The following is an 18,841-nucleotide window of genomic DNA, read 5'->3' as shown; positions in this document are numbered from 1 at the left end:
TGTCTAAAGCAACCTGTGGTGTTCTGAAGGCTGTTTTACAACTAGGCCTTGTAAGGAACCTAGTTTAGGTGATACATTCCCCGGAGACAGCCTCAAGAAGGAAATTCATCACCCGATCTATAACCCCTGCATCAACATCTAAAGAAGTCTCTTTCTCTCCACTGACTGCAGGGGCCTCTAAGGACGTTAAGCATCATCTCAACTAGACATGTAAAAATTTCATGGTGTCTAACATGTAAAAAGGACTGCAGGTAATAGCAACAGAATTAAAAGCAAGTTATACAACACAAGCGAAAAACTGACAGTGAACTTACTCTGAAAACTTTTTCCACCCTTGCGATACTCTTCCCAAAGATGGTTCCAAGTTGGTCTCCAATCCCAGCCAGCAAGAAGCCAAACAGTGGAATCCCAAAGATGGCATATAAGATGCAGAAAACCTTGCCTCCAACAGTGCTTGGGGCAATGTTCCCATACCCTGAGGAGAAAAACAATTGTCAAACTCTCAGAACTTATTAATGGCCTTTTAGAAAAACTAACAGGTTTAGAAAAACTGCTGTTCCTGCAGGCATACCTTTGTTACACTTGTAATTCCTATTTACAGACTTTCCATGGCTTAGCTCATAATTTCCTCAGCCCCTCATCACACTGACTAGTTACACTGTGGCCTCCAAACTGTACCCACACTATGTGAATCTGCCCTTGAACACTTTATTCAGTTCCTCTTGCAATTTGACAATAAAGAGACTAACATTTGTATTTCATGAGGTTTTTTAATAGCTTTTAACAAACTAAGTTTCTAAGCCTTCCCTCTGTCATGGGATGAGGACTATGCTGACACACAGCACTGTCTCCTCTGCAACCCACAGTCATTTTCATGGCTGCATCCATGATTCCAGATCTCTCCTAAAAGTGCAAGGAAATGCAGGCTCCACAGGCCAGTGGACTGAGATTGACCAGGTAGTCTACTGAGTGGCTGCCTAAGAGCCCTAACAGGTCTCTGGTGGATAAAATAAAAATGATTTTTATGCCCAGACACAATACATAGGCTTTATGCAGCCTATAAAAATCTCATTCATGGAGAATTTAAAGCAAATCTGGGCAAAAATCCAAGCTCTTTTCAATAAGTTATTTAAATAGCAGATGTCAATGAATATGGCTACATAAACTATGCCTACATACTGGCATTTATTTTAATGAGTAATTTAAAAGCTTGTCACTTGGGTCTCTTGAGTAAACAAATATTAAGGGAGGGTTTTCTTACATTTGATTCAGAAATGTTTTCTTTCTTGCCACCCTCTGGTTTTATGCTACTGTTAAAAAGACATGGTAACATAGTATACAGAGGTATACTAGAGTATATAGAAGAACACAGGGAGTAGTACGCTCTATACAATCACTCTTTCACCCTCAGTCTGACAACACAGAAAACTTGGAGCCAAAGGCACAGACTCCACTGTTTGTAATGATCACCACAGCAAGTCTTGTAAGCCACAGGATTTTTTAAATTGCATTACCTGTATAAAGAACTTGTAGAATTCAGTCAGATTCTCACACTTATGAGAGGGTTATGTGATTGTCAGATTATTTGTCTATATAGTCACCAGTGTGTGCATCACAGTTGTAATACAGAGAAGCACTTTATCCAATATTTAAATCAGAATACTCCTCAAAGGCAATGCAAATAAAAATCAACAATTTGCCAGTGATTTCCAAATAATCAGATCTCTTGACCTCTAGCCATGACAGCACTGAAATCAAGCTCAAAATTATAAAACCACTGTATAATTATCACCAGATAAACTTTATCATCAGTGTTATCAGTTTATCATTTTTTTCCTTCAGATCATCTTCTGAAATCCCAGCTGATTGAACACTCTTCAATAGAGGAACTGCCTCACAGGTGAGAGGATAAAAACCTTAGCATATCTAAGGCCAGCATCCAGAGATCAAAAGACTAAATACATTGGACACAATGTATAGGGGGGACAAATGTTAAGGGTCTGAATAATGAACTTAGTAAAATTAGTGGTTCAACAAAAGTAAACGAAGCAGTTCAGTATACACTTCGTCTAATACAAATAGTAAAATTAGTGGTTCAACAAAAGTAAATTAAGCAGTTCAGTATACACTTCATCTAATACAGAAAAATGTGTCAGTATTTCGAAGCCAGGAATTCCAGAAAGAAAAAAAAAAAGGTTTGTTTTTTTTTCAGTATACACTTCATCTAATACAGAAAAATGTGTCAGTATTTCGAAGCCAGGAATTCCAGAAAGAAAGAAAAAAAAAAAGGTTGGTTTTTTTTTTTAACACAATGTATAATTCTAGTATGAAAATGAGGAAGGATTTTAAAAAGGATGCGATATTTATATGAATCCATTTCCAGTTACAGGGAGAAGGGTATGAGAAGAATTACTTATATCAAACTTCAGAGCATAAGCTAAAATTAAATAATGTACTTAGGAAGAAAATTACCCTTATGAGGAAATGCATCTACAATATTTAAATCCAAACTCCCAACAACCATAGAATAGTTATTTCATTGGGTACTGGTTCTTGACCCTTTTAGTGAAAATTAAGACCACCTGCATCTACATCAAGAACAGGGTTATAAAGCCTTAGCTACTTCATTGCTACTTGTTTTCAGTTCAGCATTGTTATTCTACCCTAATTATGTAAACAACTTCTGATATTTACCCAGAGGCTCAATGCCCTCGACACCTACAAGGGACGTGCCTTCTGCGAATTGAGAGGAATACAGTTCAGACACTTCAAGTCTTTGTGATCGACCTTCCTCAGATGTATTTCATTATCCAGGTCTCAGTGTGACTATGTATTTTAAAAGACAAACAATAAACATACCTATTGTTGTGATGACTGTTCCAGCAAAGAAAAAGGCACTTCCGAGGTCCCAATGACTGCTGTTGTTAGAGGAATTTCCTATGGGACTGACTCCTGCATTATCAGCATCAACAGCATGCTGCAAAGAAAGACAACAAATCAGCCTTATCCATGCCTTACCATATCCTATGCAAGTTGGTATAGGCTCCAAAGGGAAATTTCTAGGACCATGGGAACAGCTTAGATTTAAACTTTTTAATACCTGCTCCAAGTATAGTAGGATCCTCTGTACGCAAGAGCTGAATATATGACTGAACTAAATAGCTATTAAGGTGGAAGAAAGACTCAATGCATAGAAAAATGACAAAAGATACAGAGCAATTAAGAGGTACAGACCAACACCACAAAGAGATCCATAAATATCATTCTTGTAGCAATAACTGCCAAAGGAAAAATTTCCCAATGGAAACAGCTGATGTTAGAAGCAGCAAGAAGGTGGTAAATACAAATAGTGTTCGTGAAGTCATCTGAAGCTAGTCAGCCGAGGATTTTAATTCACTGACAATTAATAATTTATTAAGTTACTTATATTTTATGCTAGCTAAAGAAAAAATGGGATATATATATGCTATTTGAAATGAACAAATATGATAGCTGTGGAAACATCATGAAACAACTTTGTGATCCACTAGGACTTCCCAGTTGCCACACTGGACATGATTGTATGTCTACAGACATAGCATGGTACAGAGACTCCCATTAAGCTAGTGCTTAAAATTAACTAAATCCAGAAAAGAAGTTGAGGTAGCTATACTGCTTTCAGGTCACTGTCCTATCTCACTCAGCATTGAATCAAACCAGGCAGACATACCAACCTGCTGAATGTTTTCTTGAGAACTTCTAAAAATGCACTACATTGTATCATGGGGACGTACACATTTGCCTTTCATTGTAGCTTCACAGTCGAAAGGAAGATAGACTAAATATATCAGCCACCAGAGCACAGAAATAAATCTCTGATCAGCATCTAGTACATTCAGCTGAATTGCTCTAAATTCACTTTTGTGGTGCCCTTTGGCATATATTCTCTAGTTGCTTGTAGATCTCATGCAATCTATTGTCATAGAGAAATTCAGACCTCACTCTGGAACAGCAGCTAAAATGACTGCCTTTAAAAGTAAACCTCTCCTTCCCAAATGCTCCCAGCTGAGATTAATTTCCATAAAACCAATGCAAATGAACCAAGCTTTTCTCTTTCTGCCTCTTAACCATTTCTAGCTTTTTGCCTTTCTCTCGTTCTGTTCCAACCTCACTTCATGTTGCTGTTATGTTTCTCATGCTACTGCCAGATCTTCCCCTTCTCTCTCACTCTGATATTTGCTCCTCTTCCTAAATATTGCCATCAGCCTTTAGCCTTGGTTATTTCAGTTAACTTATTGACAGGTTCAACAGGAGAGGCAAAGTGCTGCCTCTTATATCCTCTCTATCTTTGACTGTTCAACACAGAACTCCCTCCTATCAATAAAAGTTCATTTGGACTTTTCTTATTCCATTTTTTTATTCACCTCTCTTTTCCCTCTGACTTATGATCCATGAATTGTCTTGTGATTTTTATATTTCACCCTTTTCTATACAGTCCACGTGCGAAGCAAGGTTAACCATTCTATTCTACCATTGCCTCACTTCTCACTTGTTCAGGTCTATGATTTCTCTACCGATCTTCTCTATAACCTCATATCCTGTTGTGCTTTTAGCACTGACTTTAAATACATCTATTTAACACCTCTTCTATCCTAGCTTTCATGAAACACTTTTCTCCTCATTCACCTCTTTCCTCTGATAGCTCATTCATCACATTTTTTTCTTTCCTTCCCCTTCCATTTTGCATTTTTCGTCACTCATTTTTTGCCTATATTTCCAACTGACTTCATTGTCACAAATAGTCCTCTACCACATTTTTCTTCCTTGGGCTAGTTTCAGTTATTCATCACATTGCACCACAAAAAGGGAAAGGAGTGGGAGAAGAGGCACATGGGCAAGAACCAAGGCCAGGTGTATCTAAAGAGATCAGTACAGGACAGCCTTTTTTTAACAACAGACCTGCTACACGCCAGGCTAAGCTGATCGTGAAATTACGGCATGAGCAAGCTCCAGACTGGAGTGGTTGCATTTCATGTGGGCAGAAAGCCATAGTTCTTCAGCACCTGCCCTACCTCAAGAAAAAAGAGTTATACAGAAAGGAAGTGTTTAGGACCAAACCCTTTGTAAGGGCTTCTGTACCAGTTGCTGGCATATTGCAGGTGGTTATGAAAGCAAAGATCATTTGTTTGTTTACCCAGAAGAACATAAATCATCATAAGAGACAGGTTCCCGGTTTAAATAGGCCATGACACACTGTCAGCTATCCCAGCATGTTTCTTCTGCCAAGGAATGCTGCTTGCCTTCCCCTTGAGTGTGTGAATGTCAGCAAGCTAATTACAACACTTTAATCACATATGAGTTTACATAGCTTAGCAAGTCTATTAGGGCCAAGTACTAACCCTTGAAGTGAAGGAACATCCCATTGCCTTAGGTAGCTTTGAGCTTCTCAGGTTCCCTTCTCATCCAGAACAAATTCACTTTTTCTTTAAAGCGTGACTGACATCATTAGTTTATAAATATCCAACTATCCCAATGCTATCTTTTAATATATAGCATTTTGCATGCAGCAATGGAGGACAGAAAGGGAGCAGTAAGAGAGCAGCCTTGCAGTTAGCAGCACTTAAATATGTAATTTCAGGTCATGTGATGAGTAAAGGATGCCTTACTACCACCACCACAAGTCCACCTGCACGGAAGTATCCTGCTAGGTGAAGACTGACACAAAACTCATACAAGGATATTACCACTGGCAAGACTCTCCCAATTCACACAGACCATGAAATTTTACAAGAGTTTCCCATTTGTAAAACTTCAGAAACATCAGCATGACCTGAAGAGCTGGATCCTCAGGTTACCCTGGAGTAAGGAAAGAACCAATTTCCGAGCGCTAACTGCTCTGTTGGCAAAACTTCCACATTTAAGACATTTTAAACTAGTAGTTTCAGGTATTTTATAGTTGAAGTATCATCAAAAGTAACAGGTCATCAAAGTAGCTTTTTCACTCTTACTCCTTTTCTGATCCCTCCTTCCTTCTCAAGAGGAGTTACATGCACAATGCACAATACTTCTTCAATATTTGTTATGAATTCAAAAAGCATTCTCCTTTAATGAATAATTATTCACCTATGGTAATTTATTTTTTTAAATGCCACCCATTCAGGGAAGGCAATAACTCGGAATACCTCAAAGGGCTGAAATTGTCTTTCTTGCTGTTCAAGTAACAGATGTATCCTAAAGCCAATATGCAGAGAGGAGTGAGAGAAAAGACAAAACTACCAAAGTCCAAGCACTAAATATTATTTTTTTAAAACATGTATTTCTGATCACAATTTTCAGTTTGGTTCCCTATCATTGTCTAGATGTATATTTTGCTCTCAGCCCCTTTGGTATCAGCACACTACAGTCCTTCTGTAACTAAAAGACGTGGTCTGGTGAATCTGCATGGGACCAAAGGCAAACTCCGTAGCAAAAGCACAGCATATGTGGTGATACTGGGACAACTGAATCCTGTATTCCCAAAGAGAGGGACTCCATCTCAACCTGGAATAGGCTTTATCAGTGATCTGGACGGATCACCTGCCATCCAGAGTGACCTTGACAGGTTTGATAGCTGGGCCCACGCAAACCTCATGAAGTTCAACAAGGCCAAGAGCAAGGTCCTGCACGTGGACCAAGGCAATCCCAAGCACAAATACAGGCTGGGAGGAGAATGGACTGAGAGCAGCCCTGAGGAGAAGGACTTGGGGGTGTTGGTTGATGTGAAGCTTGATATGACCCAGCAATGTGCAATTGCAGCCCAGAAAGCCAACTGTGTCCTGGGTTGCATCAAAAGAAGCGTGACCAGTAGGTCGAGGGAGGTGATTCTCCCCCTCTACTCTGCTCTCGTGAGACCCCACCTGGAGCACTGCGTCCAGCTCTGGGGCCCCCAACATAAGAAGGACATGGACCTGTTGCAGTGAATCCAGAGAAGACCCATGAAGATGATCAGAGGGCTGGAGCACCTCCCCTATGAGGACGGCTTAAAGAATCGGGATTGTTCAGCCTGGAGAAGAGAAGGCTCCAGGGAGACCTTCTAGCAGCCTAATCAGTACGTAAAGGGGGCCTACAGGAGAGATGGGGAGGGACTCTTCATCAGGGAGTGTAGTAATAGGACAAGGGGTAATGGGTTTAAGCTGAAAGAGGTTAAATTTAGATTAAATATTAGGAAGAAAATTTTTACTGTGAGGGTTGTGAGGCATTGGAATAGGTTGCCCAGAGCAGCTGTGGATGCCCCATCCCTGGAGGTGTTCAAGGCCAGGCTGGATGAGGCTTTGAGCAACCTGGTCTAGTGGAAGGTGTCCCTGCCCATGGCAGGAGGGTTGGAATTAGATGATCTTTAGTCCCTTCCAATACAAACCTTTCTTTGACTCTATGATTCTATGATATTCAGGCAGCAATATTTAAAGGCTATGAGGCATGGGCCCACCCTGGCCTGCCTAGCTGTTAACATCTAGGACTCAAAGTCCAAAGAAAGGTAGAGTGAACACTAACTTGTCTCACCAGGTGTCAAGAGTTTCCCTCTCACAACATAAGACTGAAATAGTATCTCTTCTCTATGGACAAAATCAATTATACCCTCCTTATCCCACACAGAAAGTACTGGGGTTTCACCATCTCAGTCCCTGCCCCTGTGATGCCCTACAAGTGTCAGACTCCAGCTACCCGCAGCCCTTCCCTGCCCAGCCACAGGCTCTGCTGAGCTCAGGCCTGACCTGTGGGCTGATGTCCCGGCCCAGCCTGTCCCCATCCCCAGGAAGGTGCTTGACAGTCTGGGCTGAGGGATGCCCCTGGCTGCCCCCAGCGAGCCAAGCTCCCTGGCTGGCAATGGTGGGGTCCACAGCTGCCAGTGCCCTGTCCCCTGGCAGGTGGTCCTCACTGTGCCCAGATACTCACATATCTGATCCTCCTTTGTGCATGAGTACATGCCAGCCTTCACTAATGTATTAGGTACCTTGACCACTAATTAAGACAACAACATCAAGAAAAAGTCTGGAGTTATGTCCATAGGCATAGGTAGCTGGGAGCTAGTGCAGCTGATGAGGAGACAGGAACTTTGTCTAGTTCATTTGTTCATGTTTCTTTAATTTCTCCAGTAAGATCCCAAGCAAGATGAAGACAAATCTTTCCCAAGGACAAGCATAATACCCTTTTTAAGTGCTGAGCTACTCAAAGGATGTACCCTATGTGTAACAAAGAATAGGAATTTGATAAGAAAAGAAGATTCTTGTCATCTTCTTTCTAGTTCCGTTAATTCCTCTCCACAGATCATGCTAATCCAATAATGATTATCTCCTTCTACAATTCTTTTCCAAGCAGATTCCTATCAAGCATACAAAAAGTTGTTTCAATTGCCTTTCATGCTCTGATGTTTCTCTATGATGATTATTAGGATGCCTCTCATTAGCAAGCAGCTTTTTAAAGATTAATTCCTTAATAACTTTTCTCTATACTCCCTACCTCTCTACTTATTCTCACCACCACTCATACTGTGATTAAGGGATCCTCATAATAAATTCCCATTTATTCACTTTTCCACGACAGCATTTTCAAAGGACCAAGGCCAGCAATTTCCATTCAGGTATAATCAAAATAAGCTTTGAAAGCCCATCCCTTAAATATTTCTGCCTATCCCACAAAGGTCTTTAGGTGACAACCAGACAGATGATAGTGATTTACCTACACTTAGAGTGATCTGACTGTTGTGCATGGACTGTGTCTGAGGGCACACAAACAGCATTCAATAAGGGACATGCACAGAGATCTAAGTCCAAAGTGCTCAGCTCCCTGAAAACTTCTTAGCTAAGGTCTGGAAGAAATGTAGCTACAGGACAGCTGCAAACTTCTGTGGCATCCTAGGCTCAGTCTGTCTCCTATACAGCTGGAGTATCTCTGAACTGAAGTTACAAACTAGGGTGCCTGCACCAACTTACACAAGACTCAAGAGATCTGAATTCTTTTTTCATATCCCTTTAGGGGGAGTAAGGTAAAATAAAGATCAGTGGCAGAAGTTGGGACATATAGAAGACCAGCCTTCAGAGGCACAAGCAGATGGTTCGATAATCAGTTATTTACCATTGTTTTTCTTCACCATTCACATAATCCTTTCCTGTCTTCAACAACAGGCAAGTCTTCCCCATAGTTAATTCAATATATTTTTTTTTCCTGCTCCATCTAGAACTTTCTTCTAGCACATGAAAGCATCCCAAGTTCTCTTCATTTTACAAGGAAACACCCTGAAAAGACAAGCTGGCTTATGACACTAGTGAACTTGTCAAGCCACTGAAAACTGAAATAGGATGTTTCCTTTCTTGCTTACCTTCAGGGTAAAAGTAGTTCAGAACACTAATCAAAAGTGCCTATCCAAAATATGAACTGTTACTTACATAATTAGCCAGTAAAGCCTGATTAGCTTATTTCCAGCTCTGCTTCCTTTTCAGCTTACAGTAACGAGTTTCTGTAATCATTACTGGACATTGATAATATGACTTAGTTCCCAGGTGGGTGATTTTTTTTTTTTTTAATACTATAATCACTCACACTCTCAAATTAAACCCTGAAGGAAAAGGAGGAAGCAAGCAGCCTGCCAATAACCTAAGTAACTTCTTACAGTAGCAAGCCACTTTATCTTATGTTATTGTGCAGGGCTCATTATGAAAGCAGGGCTCATTACAAAAGTTTTTACTTACACATAGTGTGCAGGCTACATAGAAACAGAATATGAATACCCTTATCAGGTCCATAGGAATGACTTTGCCAAAACACATTGATGATCTTCCTGCCTGCCTCTCCTAATGATAGATAACATCTGATCTTTCTGAGAGACATAACCTCCCCATTATGCACTCTAAGTGCGCATTATTACGAAGGCAAGATCACTTATTTTTTACACCAGCTACTAATATGCTTATGCTATGACATATAAGAACAGAAAGAAAAGTTTTATAATATATTATCAGGTGTAACTACCAATGTTATTTTTCTTTTCAACTATATGTCCAGTCACTTGAGTCCCACTGCCTCCTGCTATTTGTTCAAACGGATACAATACAGTTAAATGTACTTAAAGCACCTGAAGTTTCATTGTCTTTTAGCATATTGTAGATTTCACTTCTCTCTAACTCTGAAAACTCAAAAGTGTTGAAATAGAGCATATGGTTTGGCATTTTCTTACTCTGTAATTCACCACCGTGCCAAGTTGTAGATCACGTAAATTATTTAACAATGAACTTGCTTCACTGCAACAAATATCTTCAGAATAAGAAATGGGTTTAAAAACATACAGTTAAGAACTTCCACTTCAGGTGACTTTGGACAATATAGACTGCACTATGAAATACTTGCTATTGTTAAGAAAAAATTATCTGTCTTTGTGTTAGTATTAGACAGACCTGAACCAAACCCCAAGAAATACTTCGAAACTTCCTAGGGATTTGCACTGCTTTCATCACTATATTACTTCTGAAGACTATAAGTGAACTTCACAGTCTGGACTCAGCAATGCACATTTCTGCTACCAGTGCTAATATTTGCAATGGGTTATTGGAGATGAAGTTGGAAAGGATGTCTCACCCACACTAAACTTTAACAGCTTCCTCGTACAGTGCTGTACATCTTCTTTACAGGTTTTAGAAAGGAGAATCCTTTGAAAGATTGAAATTTAGGCAAAGGGATAAATTTTTCCATCATTAGCCTTATAAAGACCATGACACTCCTTTCCTCTTCTCCTTAAAAGATTGTTCCAGAGCCACCTGCACAGTAAAAGGATACAAGCCAGTTCTAAGGTCTCTCTTTTTGTATTTTTTCCATATTCTCCAAAGAAGAGAGCTGAATCAACACAGTCATTCTTGAGAGTATGATCTGTGTCCATCTAAAGGCTTTCAGGCAGTCAAATAACATTAATTATAAATAGCTCCTGTAGCAGTAGCCAGGTGCTGACTGCACACAGCACAGCAGCCAGGACCCATGGAGGTTGCCACATCAGTCTGAAATCACAGTTGTAAAGGCAGATGCAGCATTTGGTGCAATGCAGAAACGCACTGTGTGAGCCAGGGAGATGTCACTTTTGAGATGATCAACATGAAGGCATGAAAGCACAATGTTAACCCTCTGACATTATCTTCAAGCAGTTGTTCACTATTCTGTGCAAGTCAGTTACAATCACAGTTTTCTGTATCAACATACCCAACTACACCCCTGGAGCCAGTTTCACCCGTACACATGAAGAATCCAAAGGAATTTGTTCTTTATTGACAAATCTGTTTCAATATTTCAGATCACTTGGCCTTAAGACACTCACATGTTAAGCTGCTAAACCCATTTAATTTACCTTTGGCAAATGATTTCCAGTTACCCAGTATAATGCCTGAGGACATACTGAAATCTCAGGAGATTATAAGATTTGTTCAGAATATCTGCCTTCTAATGACACAGTACGCCTGTTTTTTATTTTAGTGTCACCACTTTTGAGGTGAAAGAAGGAAAAATATTGTGTAAAATAAAGAATTAAAACTGGTACGTAGCTTAGGCTACAAAATAGGGGTTATTTAGAAATCTTTGTACAGCAGTCACTATGCAGGGGTTTACCATCCTGTTGAGATTCTTTGCTTGTTGCACCTATTATGCATTCTGCTTTCTGCTAGAAAGTAAAGCATTTTGCGTATCATGCATGGTGACATTTTCATCAAGGGAATACAAACTTCTTACTTTTATATTTGTTAAAAATCCTCTAATCAGCCAGCACACATGACTTGAGGGAAATACAGATCTCTGCAACACTGCCATGAGAAACACATCTGACCCAATATCCCTGAACAAAATTCACCCTGCCAAACAAACATATTCACCTGTCTTTTGCAGACAGATGAAGGATGTGATCCAAGCCAGCCCTGATCCAAAAGCTGTATAGTCACATCAGCACAATACCGCTACCTGTTGAAGCAGGTTTGGCTTCTTAGCTACAGTACCAGACTGCCCAAAGGTACAGGTACACAGCTTCTGACTCAGAACTGACCTGGCTTCTCTGAACACAGACCACAACCAGGGAAAGCCCACATCTATCTGCAAAGAAACAGAAAAAATTTGTTTTGCTTAGGAGAGGCAGAAGAGCATTGGTATCTACAAATGTGGGCAAGGGAGAGGAATCAGTTAAGCAATGGGATGTTGTCGGTGGAAGATCAACTACAAGGAAACTGAACAAGTTTAGGCTGAAAAGTAGGAGAAGGCTTTTTCTATCACAACAATGAAATACTGGAACAGCTTCTTAAAAGAAATACTAAGGTTATAAATTTGATTCACTTACAGAAAGGGTTTTATAACACAGTTGGGTGGATAGACAAAAGTATACAGGGGATAGCTCTGTGTTCTTTCAAACAGCCTGAAATCGCAACAGAGCTCTGGTGTGACACCCCAGAGGGAAACACATCATGCTCTTGGAAGCCTCAGACACAAATTCAGGTCTGAAATATGAGGCTGAAGGTCAACTTTGGAATATATTCCTTAGGTATCTCACATTTCTTATATAATCTCTATTTTCTCCAGGCTAACTGATAGGTTCCTACATGGGATCCTAGAAGATGCTCCACCAAAGTCTTCTAAGATCCATAATACTTTCCTTGTCTAGAGTTTCAATCTATGAAAGGTAACTCTATCACTGATAGACCTTTCTTGCATGTTATTCCATTTTCCACTTATCCCTATATACTTGATATTAATTTCCTTAAAAATTTATTCTAAAGCTTTGCATACTAGACCAGACTCCAACGTCTGTAGCTCTTAAATGCCAATAATTTTCTGTTTTTAATTGTATACCTCATCATCATTCATTTACCTAAAATTTGCAATTGTAAACCTGTAAATTAGTATACCAGTAAGTTCAGAATTCTTGGCTGAATATTTATGTCAAAATTCCCACCTATCATTTTCCATTTGCTCTCCTGGTTGCTGTGTTTAATTTTGGAGGAAGAATTAAGAACTTAATATCATTTGGTAATTCACACAGATGATGGGCAAATGCCTTGCAAATCTATCACCTCTCTCAAAAATTTATTCCAGATATTAAGTTCTGCTTTTCTTTGCACACATTTTTCATTATTCTAGTGAATATGTTTAACTTGTATTTACAATGTTTTGGAGACGTAGTTTCTGTTTCCTGGACTTTAAAATGACTGGGAAAGACCTTGCTCTTCCCACTGCCCGTTACCAGGGCTCCATGAATCATTTTGTTCCCCACCGACTCAGCTGATCAGTAAAACACCAAGCTGTTTATCCTAACTTCCATGAAGTGTCTTCTTCAACATGGCCTACCTGAATCAGTGTCTCCAGCTCTAGCTGGGTTACACAAACGTGCTCCCGAAGAAAGTCAGCCTTCTCTAGCGCGATCGTGTTCTTCTGCCTGCTTTCAAAAGGCTGCTCCAGGGCACGGAAGACAAGTCCTCCTGCAACCAGGTAAACTACCACCACAACAAAGATGGCCACCACTGTTTTCCACTTCATGACTGTCTGCAGGCCTTGAGAAGGGGCTTCCATGGTAGCAACAACGGTGGCTCGGGAGCAAATGGAGAGTCGTGGAGCTGGGTAATGCCCGTTAGTTTTGGGCTCAGGTTCACAGGCTGGCACTGGTGAGGGAACAGCCACTGAAACACAAAGTAAAAAAATCTTATTCAAAGTCTAATCCCTACGGGTATGACCTTGATATTCATATGCAACTTTCCTAAATACCACTTTCAAGACTCTCACATAAACCATATTATTCACACAGAGGCGATTCTTCACATCTGGAAGGCTCCATGTGTTTTTTGTCTATCCGTACACAAGCCACCTCACGGGTTTGCTTCATGCACTACCTCTAGAACTGGACAGGCCAGTTGCAGAGGCAAAAATTTCAGAAGCATGCAGAAAACCATTTATCCAATAAGAACATGCAAATTTTTACTAGTTATGACATAAATTACACAAGGTAGTGTTTGCTGAGGGACCCTGGCACTGATTTATGTCCTTAAATCATAATACTAATAATATTAATATAGTGCTAGGAAACTGAACTGTTAATGATCGGTGATCACTGCGTGGCCTGGTATTGACAGAAACAGAAAATGCTTTGCAAACCACAATGCTGTTTGACTTGCCAACGTAAGGAGGCCCATATTATTTACATAGATTCACAAAACCATCACCTCTGAAAGTGTTCTTAAAGCCTGGAAGCTTCACAAATTTTAGCACAAATCGTTCTTCAACCAAAGCATAGTAGATATCTGAGGTCAAAGTCACTCACATGGCAAGCACAACGATGGACATCCCAGCTTGGGACTGAGACACTGTACAGCCCACAGGACCTTAGCAATACATCAGAGCTAATAAGCCTTGACTTCCAGCCAGACCTATTAATCCGACCACTGTGTCAAGCTACCAAGGCATCCAAATCAAAGCTGGCTCACCTACAAATAATTCAGGTGTCTCAGTATCATTTTTCCCTATTCTCTGTTGACAGTGTTAGCAATGGCAGGATGATGCTGTGTTCCTCAACATCCACTGGTACAATGGTACCACATGCAGGCTTTAAAGATGCTGGATTCATTTTAAACCAAATCCCTGCTGTAATCTTACCAGGGTGCAGATGTCACGGCCTGTAATTTCTTTGAAACCATACTGATTTATTTCATATCAGATATCAGACATAAATCAGGTTACAGTTAAAATACAGTCACTTCAGCTGCATTCTCTGAACTTATTCCCCAAGTGTCTTTGCTGTTTTGCTCAGAAATTAAAGTAGAAGGATTTACAAAATCTGATCAGAGTGGCACCATAAACTGATTCCATACAATTTGAACATACAATGTGATTACACCTTGAGTTCAAAGTGGGCTACAACTTTTTCCCAATAGAAACCATTTTATGATAGTGAATAATTTTAAAACTCAGCTGTTTACTACAGTCACTTTTTCCTAGAAGCGATATATCTCTGAAGCATTGCATTGAGGATAAAGCTTCCAGCTTACTTGCTAACAATAATCTACAGAAATCTATAGTTGCTTTAAACCTACAGTTAGTTATTTCTTTTCATATGTGACTTGGAGGCTCCAGACACTAAATAGATTAAAATGATCCAGGATCAGAGGAAAAGCCTCTGTATTGATCCACTTTGTGTATATCTCAGTTTTGCAATGCCCTGTGGCACAGCTGCTCAGTTTGACCATCAAAAGGTCATTATGGTTCCCAGTATATATCAGCCAGGATGCAGTGACATCAAACTTAAAAGAATACCTTCTCTTACCTCCACATACATTTCATGTAAGTTCTCAGAAGTTGAAGTGGCAATAGGGAGAAGAGTGACAGTATTAGAAAGAAGTCACATTTTTTGTAAAAAAGATCAATAATTTCATTCTCTAAATCTCTTGAAAGGAAAGGTTTATTGTAATAGATACAGTGAGTTTCAGTAGGATATGTCAGAAAACTATTCAGAAGAAATGTAAAATAGAGAGGTTGTGTGAAGCAGTTAGAAACTCCCTTCCTCTACAGGCAAATATCTTAAATCTGAGTCACAATGTCTCCTTACTGAACTAAATAAAATTGAGTATTGCCAGAAGCAGCTCAGCTGATGTAAATCAGTGTAACATAACCTCCATGGATTCCACAGAATTCAATCAATTTACATTAGTTAGAGTTCATAGCTACTGTCTATATTGTGAATCGACACAAAATCTGCAAGCCCGAGGGCTGATTTTGCACACTTGAGATTATTCAGCAAAATAGTCTCAGGATCCAAGGCTCACATGGTAAGAAGAGGGCAGAACTCATATGACAGAAACAGCATGCTGCAATTTTTTGAAATGGCTGTCCACCTTTCCATGACTGGTATAGTCCAGCGGAGGCTGGGTGAGCCTTTCAGTGGAGAGAGATGCTTGACTTAGATATCCCACAAATTATTAATTCAGAAGAAGGAAGCAAAGAGCTGGTAGAGTTAAAACAGCTTTTGTGAGTTTTCCTCTCTGCTAGTATAAATGCTGTTTCTTATTCAAATCATATTTCTGACAAAGTGTTAATAACAGCTTTACAGTAAAATCATGGCCTGTTTGATTATCTCTTTGAAGAAAATGTGTTGCACTTATTTAAGAACAAGACGGGAAGTTCAGGGTAGTGAACATAAAGTGTTCTTATAGATATTGTGTCACTTAAACAGCCCAATGGATTACTGTGCTTATCTTGCTTATCTCTAAAACCAAAAATAACTCTTTTCATAAGGAGAACTCTGATTTTCTACTATTAGTAATAGCTACCCTAAGTGTATGTAGAAATGTTGATCCTAAAGTCTTTTATATTATATAAATTAATACACAAGAAGACTCTACTGAAGCAGTTAATTGAGCAACCAATGTATAACAGAGACAGTCTTCTTACAAAGCTGATGCAGAAGGCACATCTGCAGTCAACACCCCAGAGATGTTTCATGGTGGATTTTAAGCAGCAGTTAGATATTGGAAAACCAGTGTAGATACTCCATCTAGCAGCTATCTCACTCTTTATGACAAGAGAGTGGGGTTAGTAACTTGACCACATGGTAAGAAGTCAGAAGTCCCAATTTCTAATTGGAACTCTGCCTCCATGAACCTGTGCTCTCAGAAAAGTTCTACCATTTGCCTTAAAACTATGGTTTCACTGACTAGAAAAAGAGAAAATAGCACTTACTTTATAACACAAGTGTCCTGTAATAATCCATGTCTGTCCAATTCCTGAGCAAGCATATGAACATAAAAGCTACATAAACTTCCAATATTTTAACAAGTAGAAGTTTTACTAAAATCAAAGGATGGAGTACAGTGGCAATTCAACAACGTTCAGAGGTATATGAATAGTTTAAGAAAATGAAGGTCTACATAAATTCTTGGATTTGTGGAGATAGTTTAGGCAATAGTTAAGGACAAACACAGAGCAAAAGAGAAGAGGATATGTTTACAATAATTGCAGAACAATCCCTGCTTTATTTATTCATGTGTTTTCAAAACAAGCTGCTGTCAGAACAGGCTTTTCTCAGAACAGTCTTATCCATGTGTGTTGGTAAATCATATCAAAGAAGACTTAATCTGCCTCATTGAAAGCAATGATGAATCTTCATTCACACACATGCACTAAGTTAGTAGACAGGTAACCTCAAAGGAACAGGTACCTTCAAAGGAACACACTAGTATTTCAACACAGGCCTTTACCCCAATAAGAAGATGCCAGTGGGGAAAGAAGAGTGAGTTCCTGATTGTTTGGATAAGCTTCAAAATAAAGCAACTGAAGATACTGATGTTACACGTCAAAATAAAATGTCACCATCTGTACAGCTGTTCACCTCCGCTACCTGCACTTGATGTACTGAACAGCCAGGCTTCCCATTGATATGAGGAGCTTAAATATCTGAGATTTCTGCTAATATTGATGAGAATTAAGGTATCAAAACTGACCTTCAAGAAGAGTGAGGCAAAGCTTAAGCAGTTGGCAGTTGGACTAGGTAACCGTTGTCATAGAATCATAGTCATGGAATCATAGAATGGTTTGGGTTGGAAGGGTCCTTAGAGATCATCTAGTTCCAACCCCCTGCCACAGGCAGGGACACCTCCCACTAGACCAGGCTGCTCAAAGCCTCATCCAGCCTGGCCTGGAACACCTCCAGGGATGGGGCATCCACAACTGCCCTGGGCAACCTGTGCCAGTGTCTCACCACCCTCACAGCAAAAAAATTCTTCCCAATATCTAATCTAAATCTACCTTCTTTCAGCTTAGAACCATTGCCCCTCGTCCTATCACTGCTCTACCTGATCAAGAGTCCCTCCCCATCTCTCCTGTAGCCCCCTTTAAGTACTGGAAGGCTGCTATAAGGTCTCCCCAGAACCAGCTGAAATATTCTAAAGCAGAACACTGTAATGTAAAACATTGGAGCTATTTCAATGATGCACCATAAGATATTGCTTCAGGTTAAAAATTGTCCTTTATTACCGCAGGTAATTACTATTACCATAGTAATAGTGTACTGCAGGCTTTGCTTTAGGAAATTTATGTTTCTAAGAACAGGTTAGACCAACTTCTGCCAGAAATACTTATCTTGGCCCTGCTTTACAGCAGCGGGGTGAGCTGGATAACCTGTTATGACTCTGAAAATGGTTCTAATTTAAAGGAAAAATCTCCAGACAGAGAGGTTCAAAGTACAGCCACCTCAAAAGGACAGCTTCAAGTAAGAGCCAAAATGCTGAGACAATGTTCAACTGGCTTTTAACTACAAAAGGTAAGTGTGGCTTTGTCATGCTAATCTTATCTCCTGGCAACTATCTTACCCAATATGCCAAGAGCATAGGAGATGCCGAAGAAACCTTGTTTTAGAGAAGAGTTTCTCAAATGGTTTAAACCAAATAAATTTTTTTTCTAAATTAACATAACCACCTCTGGGGTATTGCTGTCACAAATTTTATCTGTGAAAAAATCTAAGTCAGGTTTAATGGAGTGTCTTATTTAGTACTTCATTTTCTTCCATGTTCCTGTGTTACATGAGTACACAGGAATGTACGTACATTTTAATGAGAATATAATATTCTTGACACATCTGACACAAGTGTTGCTTCCATAGGATTCAGCATAGAATTAGACTGAGGCCATATATACTTACGCATTCATAAATCCAGCGGCCGGCTTTAATACATGAGTTGATCAAAAATTAAGCCAGTGTTGTGGGTTTGTGTGGTGGATTTTGGTACCAGGGGAGGGGCTACAGTGATGGCTCCTGGAAGAAACTGCTAAAGGTTCCCCCAACTCCACGTCTGTTCTGGCAGCCACAGGGAAGGGGAGCACCGCA

General features: G+C 39.8%; 1 protein-coding gene across 1 annotated transcript in view; it reads right to left on the bottom strand.

The window, feature by feature from the left end:
- Nucleotides 1-314: 314 nt before the first annotated feature.
- LOC104472113 (potassium channel subfamily K member 10-like) overlaps nucleotides 315-18,841 on the bottom strand; it is a gene marked incomplete at its 3' end in the record, with an annotated part of 38,317 nt that continues 19,790 nt past the window's right edge. The window contains exons 2-4 of the mRNA XM_010087664.1: nucleotides 13,321-13,649; nucleotides 2,860-2,977; nucleotides 315-475 (exon numbers count right to left, since the gene is read on the bottom strand). Coding sequence (XP_010085966.1) covers nucleotides 315-475; nucleotides 2,860-2,977; nucleotides 13,321-13,649 — 608 coding nt within the window. The remainder of the gene's footprint in view (nucleotides 476-2,859; nucleotides 2,978-13,320; nucleotides 13,650-18,841) is intronic.

This window comes from Pterocles gutturalis, unplaced genomic scaffold (assembly GCF_000699245.1).
Source record: "Pterocles gutturalis isolate BGI_N339 unplaced genomic scaffold, ASM69924v1 scaffold22646, whole genome shotgun sequence".
Classification (NCBI taxonomy): domain Eukaryota; kingdom Metazoa; phylum Chordata; class Aves; order Pterocliformes; family Pteroclidae; genus Pterocles; species Pterocles gutturalis.
This window is presented reverse-complemented; position numbering and strand designations above follow the sequence as displayed.